The 22,230-nt window shown below is 32.3% G+C and overlaps 3 protein-coding genes across 4 annotated transcripts; all 3 read left to right on the top strand.

Moving 5' to 3' along the window:
• Positions 1–1,436: 1,436 nt before the first annotated feature.
• LOC111701733 (EIN3-binding F-box protein 1) lies at positions 1,437–3,053 on the top strand. Its single transcript, XM_023473144.1, has one exon. It carries the CDS (start codon positions 1,437–1,439, stop codon positions 3,051–3,053), a length of 1,617 nt encoding a protein of 538 aa, XP_023328912.1.
• Positions 3,054–3,212: 159 nt separating this feature from the next.
• Positions 3,213–11,013, top strand: LOC111701560 (uncharacterized). The gene is made up of 9 exons (XM_023472901.1): positions 3,213–3,499; positions 4,077–4,149; positions 4,743–4,840; positions 5,680–5,772; positions 6,090–6,165; positions 6,292–6,362; positions 8,483–8,539; positions 9,698–9,806; positions 10,612–11,013. The coding sequence occupies exons 1-9, from the start codon at positions 3,441–3,443 to the stop codon at positions 10,690–10,692; spliced, it is 717 nt and encodes a 238-aa protein (XP_023328669.1). The 5' UTR covers positions 3,213–3,440; the 3' UTR covers positions 10,693–11,013.
• Positions 11,014–12,054: 1,041 nt separating this feature from the next.
• Positions 12,055–21,708, top strand: LOC111701547 (neutral and basic amino acid transport protein rBAT). 2 transcript variants are annotated; one of them, XM_023472881.1, is made up of 15 exons: positions 12,055–12,138; positions 12,837–12,898; positions 13,792–14,004; positions 15,101–15,187; positions 15,473–15,719; positions 15,906–15,983; positions 16,206–16,318; positions 17,030–17,113; positions 17,648–17,764; positions 18,506–18,912; positions 19,353–19,453; positions 19,792–19,841; positions 19,923–20,050; positions 20,747–20,848; positions 21,503–21,708. In XM_023472881.1, the coding sequence occupies exons 3-15, from the start codon at positions 13,921–13,923 to the stop codon at positions 21,633–21,635; spliced, it is 1,731 nt and encodes a 576-aa protein (XP_023328649.1). In that variant the 5' UTR covers positions 12,055–12,138; positions 12,837–12,898; positions 13,792–13,920; the 3' UTR covers positions 21,636–21,708. The 2 variants fall into 2 exon arrangements, with proteins under 2 accessions (XP_023328649.1, XP_023328656.1); XM_023472888.1 differs by lacking the exon at positions 12,837–12,898 and having other exon boundaries at positions 12,056–12,138.
• Positions 21,709–22,230: the final 522 nt, after the last annotated feature.

Raw genomic sequence — 22,230 nt, 5'->3', positions numbered from 1 at the left:
ACTTTCACTATGCATTAGGACAGTTTTAAAACTCTGATTATTTGTAAAACAAAATAAAAGTTTCCGCTAATTAGATTTTATGAGTGAAAGCATTATTTTTCTTCATCTCAAATTGAACTTAGTTTGATATGAAATTTGATAGCCTAAAGATATTAATATTTAATTTTTAAGTGTCGCTTGAACTTCGAAGATCAGGTTCCAACAATTGTAAATACATTGAAAACGACTACGCAGATGTTTAAGAAATTATAGCGGGGTCAGTTACATTTTCCCATCTACAATGTAGACTTTTTTAGTACACTTTTGAGTAGAATTTTGCGCAAATTACATGCTTCCGTCAGACCTTACATGCTCCATGCTCCTCGACTCGAGTTTGTCTAGTTAACATGTTTATACAGGGTGTCCCACATCAAATTAGACCGCGTCAATGGGTCTAAATTACAATTTGGGGGATAAATTAGAAAATTTAAGAAGAATGAATCATTTCAAAAAATTTAATAAGGTTAGTAGAATTTTTTTTTGCAGAAAATGATAGATTTTTTAGTTAAATTTGCTTATTTTGGCGTTAAAAATTGGAGATAATCTAATATGATATGGGACGCTCTGTAGCATATTGCCAAGATAATAATTAGAGGCTGCAATTTTCGCCTAGAAATAAACAGCATAATTAAAAATAATGAGATTTTCATACATGTAATCATAATCTTGTTCGACATTAATCACATTGAAATTCAAGTATTTAAATCCCATGTACGGCCCAACTGCAAGCTAATTCCTATGTTCTATTTTCTGCTTTTTATATGCTCAATCGCAATTCTTGAAACAAAACAAAAAAACGCAGGCGCGTAGTGAAGGGGGGGGGGCTGGTACCTCTGTGCCCCCCTTGAAATGAACCGCCTAGGTCCCCCCCCCTAGAGCCAGAGGCAGGCTCTAACTTATTATACAGTAAACTTACATATATATATATATTGAATTTTTTTACTTTACTTATCAATCAGCAATGTCACAATTTGTCCAATTTATGATTATTTTTCTATTCTTTCTTGTACCTTAATTTCATTTACAGTATTTTATGGTTAGATGACTAAAACTCAGCCTTCAGGTGTAGATTAATATAGATTTTAAACTTTATTTCTTCTTAATACAGGTTTTTTAGGGGGGTAAGCATCAACCTTTTGGGGAGTGCACACACAAAAAAAAATTCGGCACCCCCCCTAGGCTAAACTTCCACTACGCGCCTGAAAAAAAACGCAACCTTTATTAAGAAATATGTACAACTTGTTTCTTGCAAATCTTTCAGTCGGCTTCTGAAGATCCAAAAATCCCTTTAATGGACAATTATGTCTTGGCATTTAGGAGCATAATATATTCTAAGATCAATTATAACTATGCAAGTGTATCACATTCTTGTTGTTTCAGAATTTTGTATTCTCAGAATGGAAGTGAACAAGCCCGGTTTAGAGAGGATGGTTGTGTATGATTTTATCTCGGTTCTTAAATATTTAAATATGAAAGATAAGATGTGTCTTAGAGCAGTAAATACAAATCTTCACAGTCGGATTAACCAGCTAGAGGACACCTTTAAGGTTTGGAGTGTTGGTAAAGTTAATTCTGCCAAGCTCATGAGAGTGGCAGATGAAATACAAATCATTGAAGACCTTACACTGAAGCTCTCAAGCAACAATGTTGGACATGCTTTTGTGCATTTGATTGAAAATCATCCAGAAATTCATACTCTGGATTTATCCCTGCATGTCCAAGGGGCACTTCAAAGTGATTTCATCTTGCTTGCAATATTCTCATGCATGGATCAGCTAAAATATTTACACATTCGCAATCTACCAGGCAAAGGAGAATTATTGGAAAGTGTGCGTATCTCATCCAGCTTGGAGAATCTTCTTCTCAGCAACTGCAATCACCTTTCAAACAAAGGATTTACACTTATCCTGAGAAATTTCTGTAGTGGTCTGAAATTGCTGATATTGCATCGTGTAAGCGTTTCTACACTACGAGTTAAGAAGGGAGAGAAAATTCTTCCTATGATAGAGAAACTGGTGCTAAATGAATGCTTCAATTTGAATGACGCTAGGCTAAGTGAAATTCTGGCAACCTGTGGAACCCAAATTAAGGAGTTGAGAATAATAAAATCTGGTCAGATTAAGGATATGGTCGTCAAGCGTGATTTGAAAATATCTTTTCCGTCCCTTGAGATACTTAAGATTAAAAGATGTGTTAATATGACCGAAAACGGACTTAATAATATACTGAGAATGTCTGGAAGTGAACTTAAAGAATTGAGTTTATGTGGGATGATGATAAATGGAAAAGAGTTTGATGAAAAGGTGAAATCGTTCCCAAAACTTAAATTTCTGAATTTGAAAAATTGTATGAATGTTGATGACGCTGGACTCAGTCAAATACTGGCATCTTGTGGAACCAGCCTTGAGGAGTTAAATATACAAAACTTAAAGAAGATCAAGAATATTAATGGGAAGCATGATTTGAAAATATCATTTCCATGCCTTGAGATATTATGTCTGGATGGATGTAGTAACATAACGGATAAAGGACTGTATAATATATTAAGAATGTGTGGAGGTAAACTTACGGAATTGTATTTAGTTGGAAGTTCATTCATCCGTGGACAAAACTTTATGCAAGAGGTTAAGCCTTTTCCCAAACTTGAAATATTGGACATGCACTCCTGTGGTTATGTAACCCATGAAAACCTTCATGAGATGTTCAATGTTCTTGGAGGTAGTATCCGAGAACTTCATTTAAGTTCAGACAGGGTTGATTTATTGTGCTTGGATGGGTGTCTCAAGTCTCTCTCTAAACTAGAAATCCTGCACTTGGAGAACTGTCTCATGATTCGCCCGAGTAGGTTCCAACAGGTCTTCGACATGGTTGGTAAAAAAGTCAAGACCTTGTCTATCTCAAATGTTTACAGCAATTTTTCATCTGAATTCGAAGAGAAGATGAGACTAACCTACCCTCAACTGGAGCTCACTGTTTCAAGACTGGAGGAGGATCCTTTGAAGGATTTCCCATAACTTTTCAAATATATTACATGCTATATACAATATACAATAAATATTTTACATGTATGTTTTCTATCTTAAATATATAGGTCTGTATGCGTTTTACATAAAGTTCAGTTTAGTTTTTGCTTGTTATTGTTTACCCTAATTCTTTAAATAATTAGAGAGCAATAACTTATTTTATTTGTATGTTTTCACGTAAAAAATCAACTGTTAAATGTATACCGTTTTTATAAACTTAACTTTACAACCAATTGTGTTTTATTCAGATATATTTTTGTCTTCATGTTAACAAGTCTTGTTGTAAACTTGTTTCAGATTTAAGAAGACTTGTTCTAGTTCATACTCTCTGTATTCTTTATTTTGTGAAAAAAATGTTTAAAGTTATATTTTTTTCAGATGAGTGAGCCATCAAGTTTAGAACCTAGAATGTTAGAGAGGAGGGTTTCAAATAATAGGTATTATACATATTATGTTATATATCATTACAGAACCACATGTAATTCTAACCCAGTTATCTTCGTGCTTTTAAGAAGAATACAAAAGATTTTTTTGGAGGAGTATTTGTGAAAATATCTGATAGGTTCTACGGTTTTGACGTTGTTGGATACAAACAAACATGATGGTCAAGCAAAATATGAATACATATGGCCATGGGGATTTTGTTGCAAATATCTTGAAAGGGTAACACAAGTTGTAAGTAGGAAATCATTTGCATTTATCAATTTCTTAAACCACTAAGGTTATTCACGATAGGCTTGATGGTGCGTTGTAGTGAAATGTGTAGCTTTTAACTCTTGCTTTCCAAGTCGCCATTTTCATCGCACTCTGCAATACACACAAATGTTCGCGAATTTTCCTGATAAAATTGGTGGATTTTTAAAAATGATGAATGTCGACAATTTTTCTGTGAATTTTTTTTATAATTTTCCATGGGGTTATGTGCTACAAAAATGTAGGCCCAATCGGTTGAGCTATTTTGACGTTTATTGTACACATTTTTCATATTTGATTTTAAGTATGTCATTTTTTCAGAGCTGACCTTTCTAATGATCAGCAAATGAACTTTGTACTCTCTTGGTTCAATAATTGGTCAGAATTACAAAAGGTTTGTACAAAACTAATTTATACAGGTTTTTATTTTACTATGCTTTCAGGGTGTTTCGTCCCCTCTTCTAGCAACAGTTTAGTGTTCAAATGTTGTCTTTCAAGAAGATATTTTTTCTCGTAATTGTCAAACTAAAAATTTGGCGGTTTTTTCTGATAACATTGATAAATTTCTAAAATTAAAAAAGTGACATTTTTTTCAGGCAACATGTTTAACTTTTAACCGTTCATAAACCTTTCCTGCATGGTCATCACAAACAAATTTGGGTCCAATCGGTTCTTTGACCTTTATTGGATACAAAATAATAAACAAACGAACCAAATTTATATACATATAGAATATAGATAATAAATAGATATAACTAATAACTATACACTCAGTATGAGGAGCTGGGATTGAGTTCTATACCTGCCAAGCATAAATTAGTATTTTTTTTTGTTGGGTTATTTGGTGAATTAATCTCTAGACCCCAGTTAGTGGCACATTGTTATATTGTCATTTAGTTTAACAACAAATAGTTTTAAAAAAATAGTACACCAAAATTTTTTAACTGGATTTTTCACACTCATTTGTCATTATTTCCGTTTATTAAGGACGATTTTGTTTGTGTGTTGGGGAGTACTATGGCCCCTAAACATGTTAATGGTGTCACTAATAGCCTAGCATCTCTTAGTTGTTCAGACAGCCAGAGGTAATAAATTGAAACGTTATGTTTTTCGGGGTAAATATTTTGTTGAATAATTTTAGATGGACTTTCATTGTAGATTCAAGCAACTTCCCACTTATGTCCGAATCCAGTGGTACCCTTTAAAGTTTAAACCTATCTTTAAAGTTTAAACCTATCTTAAATCCCTAATAAAGTTTTAAAACGTATAAACATAGATATCTCTTTTATTCTTGTCACACAAACAAGCTGTTAAGGATTCTGTTTGGAATCGGACATAACATTCTATAACGAGGTGACTTGAAAAGTACATTAGGAGTCCTACGGGTTTGCAATGGGGAAATCAAATAATTGATGCTGGAAAATAAAAAGTTGATGGGAGAAACAAATAATTGATTGGGGAAAAATTATAATTGATTTGAAAAAACAAAAGATTATTAGGGGAAACAAATAATTGATAGGGGAAAACAAATAATTATGGGACTAAAGAAATAATTGATAGGGGAAATCAAATACTTGATAGGGGAAAACATTTACTTGAAAGGGAAAACAAATAATTGATAAGGGATTACAAATAATTGATAGGGGAAACAAAAAATTGATAGGGGAAAATAAATCGTTGATAGGGAAAATAAATAGTTGATAGGGAAAATAAATAGTTTATGGGAGAAAAAAATAATTGATAAGGAAAAAGAAATGTATATTTTCTTTATTAAAGATTATCTTGCAAAGTTAAAAATTTGCAGTGTATGGAATAAATTCCCTTTCTCTACGAGTAAAAATATAAAAGTCTTCCAATTACGTCTGGTCCAACCCTGTATTTCTTATTATTAAAGAAATAATTAGATTTGTTGTCTTATTATCAGGAAGAAACCGTCTCTATTTGATTGTCAGATGTATCTATACCATGGTTGGGTTCATGGTTGGTCGGACGATCAGAAAACTTATCTCATCCTCAGGTTAGTCATTAGTCAATTAAACAAAGCTGAAAACTAATGATCAAGATAAAGTTAAATCATTAAACTGTAACAAAAAATTAATCCCAGAAGTCGGGTTAAAAATGGATTTTTATTAAATCGTGGTTTTGGGAATTGGTTAAATATCTTGCTCATTTCAAGGGAACCTTCAACCCTTTGTATGCTGAGCTGAGAAATTTTGAATGTACAGAATAAGTTGATCCCATTCTTTTCTCATTGGTTGAATACTTTTTTAAGAGCCTGCTACTTAATTAAGTAAATTTTAAAAAGAATTCTAAAATTATTTTATTTTTAATTAGGTTAAGGGAAAAAGATGGAAAATTTGGCGATAAATATGATAATTTTCTTCTTTATGGAAAGGATAGCCCGAACAAGGTATTTATTTTATAAAATGTGGGGGAAATGTTTGAGAACTTTAATATAGTATTGCACTAAGTTCAAATATCCTAGTAAATTGAAACTAAAAACGATTTTCTATTTTATGGAAGAAAATATTTCTAGGATTATTTTGAACCTGGTATCCCGGCAGAGCTGGACCTCTCTGGTTCTAATTCAGTCTCTTTAAACGCTAGGTATTCAATATTCATCACTAAACAATTTACTTGATGTCGGAATTTTTGTTTAAAGGGACTGTCATAGTAATTTTAATTAACAACTGCACCCTTAAAATCATTCTCTAATAATCAATTTGGAAGATGAAGTCGTTGTTCTAGCTTGAAATCCCAATTGAAAAAATAGACAATTTTCAAGAAGTAAGACGAGGATTTTTTAAGGGTATGTTGTGAATCGGACATTCCACTCTACATTATTGACTTGAAATGAGGGGTATATTAGGGGAGAGTGAATTTACAAAAATAAAACATTTTGCTTGAAATCATTACGGCGATAGTCAATTCCTATGTAAACAAAAATTCAAAGAACAGTTTCTTTTATGACACTTTTTGATTTGAGAGATCGTCTTTGTTAGCTGACTGGCACTGCAAGTTTTGACCGTTAAGTCTTTTTCTGAGATCTGTGATTTTGCAGTTAACAAGCAAAATGCGTCCAATGATAGCGGTGATAGTCCATTTCTATGTAAAAAATCAATTATAAAAACAAATTCTTTTATGACATGTTTTGATTGGAAGTCGTCTTTGTTTGCTAACGGGCACTGAAAATTTTAACCTATATATATTCTTGTTATGAAATCTATTATTTCGCACTAAGCATGCAATATGTTTCCAATTATTACAGTGATCGTTAATTCCACTGTTGAAAACAATTCTAAGAACAATTCCTTTCATGACACTTTTTGATTGGAGGTCGTCTTTCTTAGCTAACTGGCACTCTAATTCTTTACCTAAATGTACTCATTATGAGATTGATGATTTTGCAATAAGCTTCCAATTATTACAGCGATCGTTACAGTGTTAAAAACAATTCTAAGAACAATTTTTATGACACTTTTTGATTGGAGGTCGTCTTCTTTTGCTAAATGGCACACCGATCCAGTGAAAAAGTACTTTTAGGTCAAATATTCCAGTGCCAGTTAGCTCAAGAAGACACCTCTAATCAAAAAATATCTTAAAAGAAATTATTTTTATAAATGATTTTTACAATAAAAATGACTATTGCCGTGAATATTATTGTAAAATGACAGATTTCAGAGAAAGAGTATATATAGGTCAAACTTATAATGCCCGTTTGCTAATGAAGACGACCTTCAATCAAAAAGTGTAAACAAAATTGTTCTTAGGATTGTTTTTTTTACAGAGGAATTGACTTTCGCCATAATTCTGTGATGCAATTTTAAAATTCACTCCCCCCTAGTGTATATTCCAATTATGATGGCGTTAATTTACAACACGCCTGAACAGTGAACACACTATCCAGATTGCAAACTTTAATTTAAAACACATCTGAACACAATGTCCACCGTGGAAACTATAATTTACAACACACCTCAACAAAATATCCACAATGGAAAATTTAATTTACATCACGCCTGAACACAGTATCCATTGTGGAAACTTTAACTTACAACACAATATCCACAGTGGAAACTTTAATTTACAACACGCCTGAGCACATGTATCCACAGTGGAAAATTTGATTTACAACTCATCTGAACACAGTATCCACAGTGGAAACTTTAATTTACAACACACCTCAACACAATATCCACAATGGAAAATTTAATTTACAACACACCTCAACACAATATCCACAATGGAAAATTTAATTTACATCACGCCTGAACACAATATCCACAGTGGAAACTTTAATTTACAACATGCCTAAGCACATGTATCCACAGTGGAAACTTGAATTTACAACACCTGAACACAGTATCAATAGTGGACACTTTAATTTACAACACGCCTTAACAGTGAACACAATGAAACTTTAATTTACAACACACCTGAACAGTGAATACAATATCCACAGTGGAAACTTTAATTTACAACACACCTGAACAGTGAATACAATATCAACAGTGGAAACTTTAATTTACAACACACCTGAACAGTGAATACAATATCAACAGTGGAAACTTTAATTTACAACACACTATCCACAGTGGAAACTTTAATTAAGAAATATCACTCTTTCTATTTCGTAACTAAATTCTAAATTAACAAAAAAAACTTGTCTAAATCATTATTATGCATAAAAGAAACATTTAGCTCTACTACAAACAAATAATTTTTAGCTTTGATGGCGAGAGTGTAAAGAATCTATCTGACGACGACATTCCTACTAAAATCAGGTTGATTAATTCATTCATTGTGAAAAAAATTACGTCTACAGTCCCTTTTGGTGTTAGGTACTTTCCCAAGGGCAACTTCCCAAGTGACCATTTTCCAAGTGGCAACTTCCCAGATATACAATTTCCCAAGCGGCAACTTCCCAAATGTACATTTTTCCAAATGTACATTTTCCCAAATGTACATTTTCCCAAATGTACAATTTCCCAAATGTACATTTTCCCAAATGACAATTTCCCAAGTGGCATCTTCCCCATGAAGGAAATTCGGCATTTTCCCCATGAAGGAAGTATTAAATGAAAATTTAAGTTTTGCATTTTAAAAGAATTTCTCAACCTTTTTTTAGAAGATACGCAACTTTAGAAAAATTTCATTCAGTTTCTCTCAGTTAGTAAGGCAAGAACATGTTGGTAGCCTACACCCTTACTTCAAAGAATAAAAATGTATTAAACGATCCTTATTATCACCCTGCGGCTATTTCTTGTTATAAAGAAAATATAGTAAACAATTTAAAGAAATCTTTACTTGGGAAAATGCACATTTGGGAAGTCGTCGCTTTTTCTTCATGGGGAAGTTGCCACTTGGGAAAATGTACATTAGGGAAGTTGCCACTTGAGAAATTGCACATTTGAGAAGTTGCCAATTGGGAAAATACCTTTGGGAAGTTCCCGCTTGGGAAAAGGCCTTTGGGAAAGTACCTAACATCTCCCTTTCTATGTCAAAAAAAATATATTTATCTTATAGATTTAAATTTGATGCGATAAAATAGAATAAAAAAGAAAAGAAAATAATTGGAAAACTAAATTACTAAATTTTCTACATTTTTAAATTGTTAAAAACGATCTTTACTAAACTAATACCCACTTTGATTTAGTTTATTCACTTCTAGGTTGGATTTGGGTTTAGTAGGACTTCACTGAGAGTCTGATTTGAGTTCATATTTTACATTTTTTATACTTTGTATGATACTTTTGTTAATTGATGTGGGGAAGGTTTTTTAATCGGGATGAGATTTACGCTTCACGTAATATTACTGATTAGCTGAAGGGCTGGCTATAGGCAAAATATATATTAATGTCTTGTATTATTATATATGTGATTCTCCTGTGAGTGACATTTTTTGTTGAAATAACGGACAAATTGACAAATTGCTGTTCTAGTGTTCCTGTAGAGGTAGACCCTCCTGTAGGGTTTGATGATGAGAATCCAAAGAGTGATTTTGAAGAGGAGGTAATATCAACATCTGATCCAATCTCCAACCAAACAGAGGTTAGAATTTGTTGACTAAAATTAATTATTTCTTCGTCACCTCCTAGATCCTTCGTTAACTACAAAAATCCATGAACATTTACAATGACAAGGTTACTCACAGATTCGGAGAACAGGAGCCAAATCACGTTCTCCCCCCTCCTCCAATCAATCCTGATGAAATTAAACTCACAAGAACCGCCAGATCAAGACTCTCCCAACTCAGGAGTGGGTTCTCAAGACTCCTTAATTCCTACCTCAACCGATTAGATGATAAAATTGAAAATAAATGTCCCAAATGTCAAACCACACCTGTCTATACAAACCACCTGTTTAATTGTCAAGCAAATCCAACCAGCCTTCACACTTCCACCCTATCGAAGCCTCTAACTTCCTTGGACTGGAAGAACTCGAAGATCCTGACCCAGGATGAAGCTACAACAACAACAACCTGGGCTCGCAACCGGGATGTGCTGTGTACACTATATGCCAAATTAAACAGATTTAACACTAATTTGAAGTAACAACAGTGAAATTGAAGCCTTTTTGTGTTCAATTACGCAGCTTTTTTTTGAAATGTGTCGTTATAAGTTGTTAATAGCTTATTTATGCTAAAAAATAGCCTCAATTGCTTGTGATGTGTGGCTCGAATAACAATTTTTGGGGCTCGGACGATATTTTCTGGGGTGCCTTGTCCCTGTCTCATTTAGTACGCGCTTCGACATATATTGCAGCTTTAATATTAGAGTAATATTAGTTCTTGATTTTAATAAATAAAATTTTTTTTAAAGTTTATTTTTTACAATTTATCTCTCGGATGTTTCAGGATGGAGATTCCAGTGAGGAAGAAACCGAGAAATCTTTGATTAAAAATCAAACTTTATCTCCTATAGCTGAAGATGATTAGTTTATTGGTTGATTGATGATTTAATTCACTGAATCGAATTACTTATGGCTGTAACCCCAAAAGTACTATTGTGTTAGTTTAAGATTTTTCTTGTACTTTTTTTCGCATGGAAATTGGAAATGTCCGAATTTTTGTTAAACTACAAGGAAATTGAATTATTTATCAAATTGTATCCAAAACAAACGAATAATCTCAAGTAAAAATATTAAGAAGTTCATAACGAATCTCAACAATATCATGATCAATCTATATGTAAATTTGGCTTGTCTGGGTGTCTGTTTGTTTGTTTGTATCCAATAAACGTCAAAACGGCTGAACCGATCGGGCCCAAATTTTTTGTGGGACATCACGTGACCACAGGGAAGGTTTATGAATGATAAAAAATTAAAAAAAAAATGTGTTTTAAAGGTTTTTAATTTTGTAAAAAAAAAATTGAAGTCTTGAAAATCGGGGATTTTTTTTTATAACAATCGGCAAACAAATTTTTCTTTGTTTTAAAATGTAAACAAAAAGAACATGTTCACAGTTTAGATAGAAGATGGGCGCGAAGCGCCCTAAAAGCCTAGTATTTTTAAAGATGATTTGAACTAACATGCTGTTTTAGGTTAAACAATTAAGCTACTTACTTGATATGTTGTAATTTGAATCGTTATTGTATCAGAATTTTTAACTTGTAGGGTATTATTATATTTTACTTAGTTTCTAGAGAATTTGGATATTCTTTTTGATCTGACGAAACCAATTATGCTTTATTTCACGAAGAATTTTTACAATTTTCTGATAAATAGCTACTTAAGTCACAAAAATACTGATTGTTAACATAAATATACTATAAAAAACATGTCACAAAGAAAGTTTACAATTTATTTTTGTCAATCCTATTTGTAACTAACAAGTCCAGTTTTTATATAAAACATGTAGCACGGTGGTCTTCTCAATAGACTAGAATATACAAACTAGATATGGAAAAATCAAAACACTTTAAGTTTATTTGGACTTGTTTTATTGCGGAAATATCTTTAAGTTTTTAGGAGACCACTGTAGCTTTCTCCGAAGTTTTACACCTGTATTTAACTTTAACTTTTTGATCTTTTTTACCTTTCTGCAAATTATTTGTTATTTTAAATTATTATTTTTTTTTCTTTCATATGCCTCGGTTCTTGGGATTTTTCGAGTTTTTAAATTTTTACGGAAAAGTATATTTAAAATATTTGTTATCTATCAAAAAATTGTTAATGCAGTATTAGATGAATATTTTTGTAATTTTATACCGTAAACGCATTTTTATAAAATGTGATTCATAAACTATGCATTTAAGTCGCATTTATTTACTTTTTCGTTAATAATTTTTAATAAATAAGGTTTGTTACTTTTTGTAGTTGTAAATATTAATCTTTTCAGAGCTTATTTTGGAAATGAATTTCTCATTCTGAGGTGCACTAAAAGGTGAAGACATTTTTATTTTTATGAATTTGTCAAAAAATTAGTAATTATAATAAATAATTTGGGCGACTGGTTAAGCACTTCAGATATCTTTTAAGACTTATGTTATGTCTTTCAATATGCAATAGCCATCAACCAATTATTTATGTTTGAAGAAAATTAACAAATCAAATCATGATAAAGATCACCCTAGTTTCAACGTTTTATAAAATTGTACACACAATCTACTTTGTCTTGTATTGCTAGTCTAGTAAAAACGAATTTAAATATAAACTTAAACTACATTTTCTGGATAGATTATCGAACTTTGAATGCAACGGCTATTTTGCTATACTTAGTTTTTAGATAGGTTTGGGGGTTTAAAGGTCTTCAATATGATCTGTACATATTTTTTTTTATATTTTTTTATACATATATTGAGTATCATATATATTATGTATCCTTGTCGTAAGAAATATTTAGCTTATTTTTGATCTTTTATCCTGATCAGAATAGCATTAATAATATTTCTTGATCAAGAACAATTTTTTACATTATTGAGCCTAAAACTTTTTTTATTTCTGACTGAATAGATTGACGCTATGTCTCCGCCTCCTGTTCTCAAACCGCCACTTTACTCCGCCATTGATTTGATTTGATTTGAATTGATCTTCTGTTTCAATCGACAACTATGGACTTGTCATTTGTTTAAATTTGTTTAGGTTATCTCAAACTAACCGCAGAGAAACCAGATTTAGTAATTATCGATAGAATGGAGGAAAAGGTGGATATTTTTGAGCTTACTGTCCCATTGGAAACAAATATCAAAAATGCTAACACTCAAAAGATGAAACAAGTATTAATATTTTATCACAAATTTAACAACTAGGGATGTGTCTGTTCATTCTTTTGAAATCGGCTCAAGAGGATATATCTCACCATAAAATAAAGCAAATCTAAAGAAATTGCATAAGTTCTGCAAACCCAGTGTTAGTTTCGAAGCAATGGAAAATCTATCAAGCCTTGTAGTACTGTCATCATACCACATTTTTAGAAAACGAAAAACACTAGACTGGGACCAAGAAACCCCTTTCCTGAAAACTACCTCTGAATAGCTAAACTATACTCATGCTAAAAGTCTTGTATTGCACCTGTTTTTTGGCAAACCCTGTCAATTTAAAAGAGTATTAGTTTGTAAACTTTTATATTGTTTAATGTAATTTTGCTTTAGACAAATATGAATGATGAAAATAAGAAATACAATTTTTCGTACATAATTCCATTTTCTCAGAAAAAAACTTTTCCCTCCCAGTCCCCCCTCTCCTTAAGTATTTGATGAAGAAATTGTTATTTAGTGGCATTCATTTAATTAAATAATAAATAATAATTGTAGTCTTCTCTTTCAATCTATCGATCTAAAGATACATGACCCTCGCAGACATGGATTTAAATTGACCCCTGCCGTAACATACTAGGGAGTGTCCCCATTCCCCAAGTTATAGTTACTACGGAGTCAGCAGGCACCAGGCTTGGAGTATATATTTCACTATAACGGAGCGAAAATAAGAGATAAAAAAACAATGTTTTTATCTTTGTTTAATTTAAACACGAAAATTTGCTGATCTTGTGCGTCAGATGATAAATTTATCTCTTTGTGATTTTTGAATATACTCCTAGAGAAGTTTATGCCCTGCCTTTCCTCTCCCTCTAGCTAGACTCTAGAGTCTAGATATCATCATTCATCAGAATCAATTTGATCAGCAGTTCTTTGAGAATACTTTTCAAGAACAGAAGTACGCACAAACCATGGGAGAAAAAGAAGAGAAGGGGGACGCAGTTCCTGAAGGAGAACAGGAGAAGGAGACTCTAGCTGGAGAAGGAGAGAAAAAGGTGATATTTTTCTTGTAATTGAAATATTTAAATATTTAAGTTTACACATATGGATATCATTAAATATTTTCAAACCCACACATCTAGGGCGTGTCTTAGTTAAATCTTGAATTTATTACAGGGGTGGGTTTATATTTAAATTTTTTCTCTCTGTATTTTCTATATAATAAAGATCTTTGCTCACTTATATATTATATTAGGATGTATGAATCTATACATATATTTATGCCAGTGAAATGCAACAACAATCTTCTTATAACATTTTATTCATATAGATATATCTGTATATATATCTATATTAATATGCTAGCTATTGCTGGTCAAACGGCTGGACCAAATTAGCAAAAAAAAAATTGAGGGAACCCTTGGGGAAAAATAGGCAACATTTTGAATTGCTCCACGGGCAAAGCCGGGCACTTTAGTTTGTTATTTATTTCAATTAGGGATTGCATATTCAGATTTTTGGATCATTTAACATCAAACCTTGTCGGCATGGTTTCTAGTCGGAATTGCGAGCAACTGTGTGGAATAGTACGCAACTGTTCTCGAATTGTGCGGAATTGCACGCAATTGCAAGGAGTACACAGGACTCGAAATTCCGCGCAAGTATTGAATCTATCATCCTAATATACCTAGTCCTGGTCTGTATTTTTGTGTTTTCGAACCTTGCAGAAGTATAAAAATTAAGTTCAGATTCGGTTTATTAATTTAATCAAAACAACCTCAACAACCAATATATTTGTAATTTAATGAAGATTTAATCGAGGTAAACCAAAATAATATCATGGGAAGTGCATAAGTCGTTTGACTAATTTTCATGTTAATGGAATGTGTTTAGTCCTAATTCTACGAAATGTCTGAAGTGCATATAAACAAAAAAAATCATATGTTTAAATGAACTTATAAAAGTCGTCTTTATATCTTTCTAATTAAAAGACGTCTCTGTATCTTTCTAATAAAAAAAACACTAAATTGATATATTAGTTAGAAATTGCAATAAGGAGTGTTTTTATAAGCTAAACACTTATACCCTTCCTTTGTAAAAAATAATTAACACATGTATAAAATATCAACATTTTATAAAATATGTTTTTAGATGATTGTCGAGAAAAGTGTGGAGGCTAAGATCAGCCCTGCCGAGGTTAAAGTTGACCTAGAGGCTCCAATGGAGGATGGATTTAAGGTAAAATATCTCTGTAACTATTTCTCCTGTATTTAGTTTTTTTTTTGGAATATGGTGTAAATTAGCGAAAGATATTAGGAGAAGATTTTCTTCAATTTTCTTTAGTCATTTTAATAATCTTTGTGATCTGTATGAAACTTGTTCCTGGTCTAGAACCTCTAATATTTTTTACTCCTAAAATAATCAAGGCAAGTTAAGGTTTAAAAGCCAATAGGTCATAAAACTTCGAACTGAAACAAGCAACAAACTTCTTAAACTTTAAAATCAAGTTTCAATTATATTTAGGGTCTAACAAAGGAAGAATTGATGCGCTTTGCAACTGATCCATTCTGGGTCCGACTTCGTTGGATTCTTTTTGTCCTGTTCTGGATAATCTGGATTGCCATGCTGGTTGCATCAATCGTGATCATTGTCTACGCCCCTAAGTGTCCCTCCCCGGACCCTAAACAATGGTGGCAGAAGGGCCCCATCTACAAGGTTGACATTGCTAACTTCAAGGATTCAAACAATGACGGAACAGGAGATATAAAAGGTAAAACAAAAACAACATTTTTTTCACTTATTTATAACTTTCAGAATCCCTTCTCAAATCTGAAAATTATCCACGTTAATATTTTTTTATATTTTTTCCAACGTTTCAAACTTGGAGCATATGAAAAAACGTGACAGTTGAAGATTTAGATGTAAAATACTGTTAAACGTATTTTGTCGTGTTTAGGTTTAGAAGGAGAGCTTGATTATCTTGTGGAAACTGGAGTTAACACTATCTATTTGGATCCATTCTTTAAAGGACCAGGTAAAAGCTGGGCCGTGAATATAATTCCATACTTAAAGAGACTGTAGACGTAGTTTAAGAATTCTATGCCCCAGTTACAGTGGTACCCTCCAAAAAAAACCTTATTCCGATAAAGGATAAATAAAATATCTTAACTTTTCTAGCTGAACATGTATATTAACAGCTAGAAACGATATTAAAGGCTAAAAATCATTTCTCACATTATTTTTAATAATTTTGTAGCTGGAGTTGGGAATAAGTATGGAGTATCTGACTTCCAAGATGTGAAGGCCGAGTTGGGAACATTAGCGGACTGGTCGTCTTTAGTTGACCAGCTCCAACTTAGGAATATGAAGGTAAAATTCAAGCAATTCAACTTTTGTTCATGTACTATGTTATTGTTCAGAGGTAAAGACGTACGTGTATATTTTTATTTTTGGAGCCCTCTATCCAACGCCCCCCACCCCAATCCCCACGCGCCGGCCGGGTGTGAGTGGGGGGGGGGGCAAGAGAAAAAGAAACATGAATTTAGATAAAAATAAGTTGTTTTTCTTAAAAGGTTCAATTGGTTTCCAAGACTTAGATTCAAGACTTAGATTAGGAAAGATAATTTGCGATTCGCGCTTATTCAGAAAATGATTTGATTAGGAACTTAGGGAGATTTGGTCTAGGTTATTATTGATATAATCCCGAAAATTGTATTCTAGGTTATTATTGATATAATCCCGAAAATTGTATTATAGGTTATTATTGATATAATCCCGAACCTTGTACTCTAGATAATTATTGATATAATCCTGAACCTTGTACTCTAGATAATTATTTATATAATCCCGAAAATTGTATTCTAGGTTATTTTTGATATAATCCCGAACCTTGTACTCTAGATAATTATTGATATAATCCCGAACCATGTATTCTAGGTTATTATTAATATAATCCCGAACCATGTATTCTAGGTTATTATTGATATAATCCCGAACCATGTATTCTAGGTTATTATTAATATAATCCCGAACCATGTATTCTAGGTTATTATTAATATAATCCCGAACCATGTATTCTAGGTTATTATTGATATAATCCCGAACCATGTCTCCGAACAGCATGAATGGTTTGAACTCTCTGTCAGCAAGGATCCAACTTATCAGGGAACCCAACCAAATCTTTTAATTAAAGGAAAAATATTTACTAAGGAAAAAGTATTTAATCAATTCTATTCTTAAATATTCTGACATAATTTAAAAAAATGAAAATTTCAATCTAAATTTTTTTCAATCGCAAATTATTTAGAATACCAGGCTGCAAACTGCATTGGATTTCAAAAAACTAAACAATATCTTGTTTTTAATATTCAGAACTTGAGATTTAACAATGAATATCCAAAAGTGCTGAAATATAATTACATTCAATGATTAAAGAATGCCAGCTAAGTTTTCTAAACTAAAAATAAAATCCAATATGCATTACAAGAAACCCAATATAATACTCATTTATAAGACAATTTTTTTTTTAATGTTTAAAAAAGAGTTTTTTTTACATTTTATCAATCATTTTTATTCTAACCAACTCATACTTATTACTCATACTCATTGGAAAAGTTTGGAAGGGACGGTTTGACAATAAAACAATTTTTTATTGATTTATCTCCCGTGGATTTGATTTGACTGGTTTTGATCCTGAAGGATTTCTTTATCTGGAGCAGCACTGGATCTGCTCCTGGTTGGGTTAAGAACTCTGAACGAGGACAGTACTACTGGGCTCCAACTGGATTACCGGAGCTCAATCTTGCAAATCCAAAGGTAAAACAAATTGTTCAAAGGACCAATTTTAATAAAGTTGTTGAACTTTTGAAACATTTCTCTTGGGCGCTAATTCACTATACAGACCGAGCCTCCGCCATGTAGTTAGAGCCTCCGCTATACAGTAAACGAGCTTACGATATTCAGAATAGTTTCCTTAAGGCTCTTGGTTTTTACATGCAGTAAAGAATTTTTTCCATTTTTTTCGAAAAAGTTGCATAAAAAGGTTATCAAATATTAGAAGTATTAATCAATTATTATAAATAGGGACTAATTATGACTAGCAAAGGGGTTTATAAACCTTGAGACATTTTTTACGCAAAAAGGAAAACATTTAGAGAAAAAAATCTGAAAGTAATTTTATTTTATATTTTATAATCTATGATTTAATCAATAGTTATAAGGAAGCTTCGTTTACTGCATAGCGGAGGTTCTTACTGCCTGGCTCGGTCTGCCTAGCAAATCTGGGAGGCTCGTGTCTGTATGGTGGAGGCTCATGGCGTGTCAGGGGGTTCCTCCCTCCCGTAGTTCAACGGCTTTAAATATATTTTGATCTCAGAAATAGAATATTAACTCGGCTTTATATTCTATAATCTCTCAATCTCGTGAATACAAAGATAAAAATGAAGAAAGAGTTTAAAATGAAGAGGATCGTGTAAATTTTATTAAAGTCTTATTTTTGTCTCCATTCATATAAAAATTCACTGATGTTAATCAAATTTAAAAAATGTGTATCTGCAGGTTGTCGAGGAGATGAAGAAAGTTATGAAGTTTTGGTTGAATAAAGGAGTTGATGGATTCAACCTAGACTCCTTCAATACTCTCGTAGAGGATCAACATATGAAACTTGACCTCAAAGCATCCAAGGACATCGTCAAACAGTTCCGCACCGTGGTCGACAACTTCGGGGAGACCTCAGACTCATCCAGAATCCTCATCGCTCTCACCGACCTTCAATTGGTTGATCTTGGACCTCTTTATGGAGATGATATCGACGAGAATCATATCGGTCAGCTTTTCCACCTTGCTGTCGGAGTACCAATGTCTGACGACATGCAAGGAGATTTAAACGTAAAAAATATTGTTTCCTTCATTCAAGAAGTGAAAACTAAACTTCCAGTCAATGCATGGCCAGCGATTGCTGTCAGGTATTTGTTTTCCATTTGACTTGAATCTTATTTTCAAATCAAAATAAATTTGTGATTGTTCTAAGATCTCTTTTTGACTCAAAGTATCGTTTTTTAAAGTTCCGTAAATTTTCTTTAAGCGCTGGTAAATGTAATACTTCACATACGCCAAGTAAAACTGAAATGTTCATTTTGTTCGAACTTTTGATTCACACTTCTATTAATAATTATAACTTTCAGTGTTCTCTTTAAGGAACTAAGCACTGGACAATAGCATAAATAGCCTATCCCTAAATGCATCCTGATGGTTAAACCTTTGATATTTCAAATTATGGCTGTTTAATCTGCAGAAGTCCTAGTTTGAAATATCAAAGGTCTACGACATCTGCTGGTGAAGAAATAAGATACAATTTTAGAGTTATGTTTAGTTCCTTTATGATTCATAAAGTCTTACATTTTAGCTCCCCTGTTAGTGTGGTTGAAGCTGATATGGTCGATGCGATGAATATGCTGAGTATCATTCTTCCTGCCACACCCTTTACTAATATGGGACAGGAACTAGGTATAATTGACAAGATATTTTTTAGAAACCAGACTCTTCATGGAAGACATTTCACAGACATAACAAATAAATATTATTATTATTAAATAATAATTAACAATATATTAACGTTCAAATGAATTAATACATTGAAAGGTTTCGACATTAAGACAACCCCCTGTCAATCTATGTGACCAGCATAGGTCTGCTTAAATTTTCCTAATTTGACTCTACCTAAAATACTTGACTCTTGAGTATTGTAAAAAGTTAATCCAAATCGTATTATTTGATACAGTACAGTAATTAGAAAAAAATTGAATAAGTAAAAACTGAAGAATTTTAGCACTTTTTATCATCAGGAATGGCAGCTGTTAAAATGAACTGGGATATGCAGAAAAACCAAACTAAGGTGAATATTTAAAATGGCGATGTTAACGAGTTTGGTGTGTTTTTGAAAGAATTATTTTATAATTGATATTTTGCTCTTCAGGCCTCTACTGAGGGTCGGTTAACACACTATTCTGTTTACTCGGAGCTGGCAAAACTACGTCAGTCTGAAACCATCTTGTTCGGAACCATTGTGGCTGAAGAAATTTCTGGTTGTCTAGTTGTATCCAGGTAGATACAGTAAGACCCGTAAACCATTTGAATAGGTAGACGACATTTAAGTAAGCATGGGGTTTTTTTTCTGTAGCTTGAAACCAACACAATGGGCCTGTGTTACGTGTACTGTTTGCTGCACAAATACTGTGTTTTATGTGTATTGGGCTATTTAGAATTATAGCCTGAATGTAAAAGTCGTCTTTCTATTTTACAGTTTTGTGATTCTTACACTGTATTATCATATTTATTATAAAAATATGTCGCCAATACTGGGAGAAGTTAAATAAACTCCGTGAAAAGAGTGTCTTTACCTGATCAAAACTGCATTTTACTCAGTACATAGTAAATGGGGTTTCTTGTGTTCATTTAAAGATTGGATTCAAGATGTAGATGTAGATATAGAATTTAGAAGTATGATGATGATAAAAGTAATGATAACAGTGATTTTAATGCTGAAAGTTATGATATGAAGTGAAATATGGATTATATTACTAATAAAAATAATTTTGGTAAAAAGATAATAGTGATAATAAATAATGATAATAACTATAATTATGATAATGATAATGAGGATTATGATGATCATGATAATCATGATTATCAGCATGATTAATAGTTTCAATGGAAATTATAATAATGACATAGTTTGAGAACTCCATGGAATCTAAATATTCTAATTTTGACGAGACTGATGAAAAAGTAATTACTTAGGGTGAAGAAGGGTAATCCTGGATACCTCCTTGTAATCAACTTCTCACAAGAAGATCTCAAGTTAGATCTTTCCAAGGTTAAGAGTATAGCAGAGAATATAAGGTAGGATTTTATGTTGTCTTTTTAAAGATGTTTTTCTATAAGGTCAACATAATTCTAGTGCCCCCTTGGGAAATATTTTGTTAAAACGATTATCTTTGTGAACTGTTTTTTAAAAGAAAAACATATGACGTTTTCCTGAATAAAATGGGTTTTTTTCAAGTATTACATCTAAACTGAAAACTTTAGAATGGTGGATATCGAGATTAATGCTTGATTCTTCTTTTTCTTAATATCGAGACTAACCTAATCTTGTACTTGTATCCTGAAAAGTGAATAAAATCCAACCAATCAGAGTCGCGTAAACGATGCCGATAAATTTGAAATTTAGCGCGCCATTTAAGATGAATATACGCTAACGGGAGGGACTCTCTTATTTTAAAAAAAATCGATTTTTGATTTTTCTCCACTATATCCAAGAAAGAACGGTTTAAGAAGAAAATCAAAAGTGTGTCCATTGGATACTCAGATTATGTAATCGGGATTAAGGATATCTCATTCTAAAGTTTTCAGCTCTGGTGAAATAGTTCAATAAGACAATACCTCTTATTAATTATGTTAATCTACTTCAAGTAGGGATTTAAAAGTCGCGTTGTCTGAAAGTTATAAAACAACTATAATAAATTCTGTATCCACTACATAAAATATTTTGTTCAGGATTTTAACCAGCTCTGTTGCCGGCCGGGAGTTTGCCCTGCCGGATCCGAAAATGACAAAAACATTTTCGGCCGCTGAAGTTCCTGTGGCGGCTAGACAGGCCCTAATGTTCACATTTGTGCCCAGCTTTTAAGCACATCTTAAAATTTTTTTAAAATTTTGGCAATTTCAAAAAATTAGAATAAATATTTCAAATTTGTAAAAAACTTAAAATAGAGAGTTATGTGTATACAATGACTGAGAGGAAGAACTAAATAAGTAGGTTTAGAAGGAGCTAGTGTTTCATAAATTAAACAGAAGTATTATCAAACGTTTAAGAAATGTAAGCTATGCAATATAAAGGAGTATAAAATCACAATTGTGTATTCCCTACGCTGAAAACGATTTCCCTCCGATGGCCTCCGCTCTAGCGGAAGGGATCCAATATGCCGCTGCAAACCTCAATTTCTCAATATAAAGGGTGTTAGTAAACAAACCGCCCAAAGTGCAAATTTTTAATTATTTAGGCATAAAATGGTAAATTCAAAGATTAAAAGTGAACAAATCTATAGGTTTACACATGACTGACGTTTCTATAACATGTCTTCTTTATGAATCTGACTTGCATTTTTATTTAAAACTAACTGAAGTTGATGTGTAATAAAAGCTAGTAAACGACTACAAAAACAATTTCTCTTTGTAACTTCATTCAAGGCTCATGTTTTTTTTTATTTGCGCCTCATCCTAGG

The sequence above is a fragment of the Eurytemora carolleeae genome, unplaced genomic scaffold (genome assembly GCF_000591075.1).
Source record: "Eurytemora carolleeae unplaced genomic scaffold, Eaff_2.0 scaffold144, whole genome shotgun sequence".
NCBI classification, from domain to species: Eukaryota; Metazoa; Arthropoda; class Copepoda; order Calanoida; family Temoridae; genus Eurytemora; species Eurytemora carolleeae.
The sequence above is the reverse complement of the archived record's forward strand: the minus strand, read 5'-3'. Positions and strand labels throughout refer to the sequence as shown.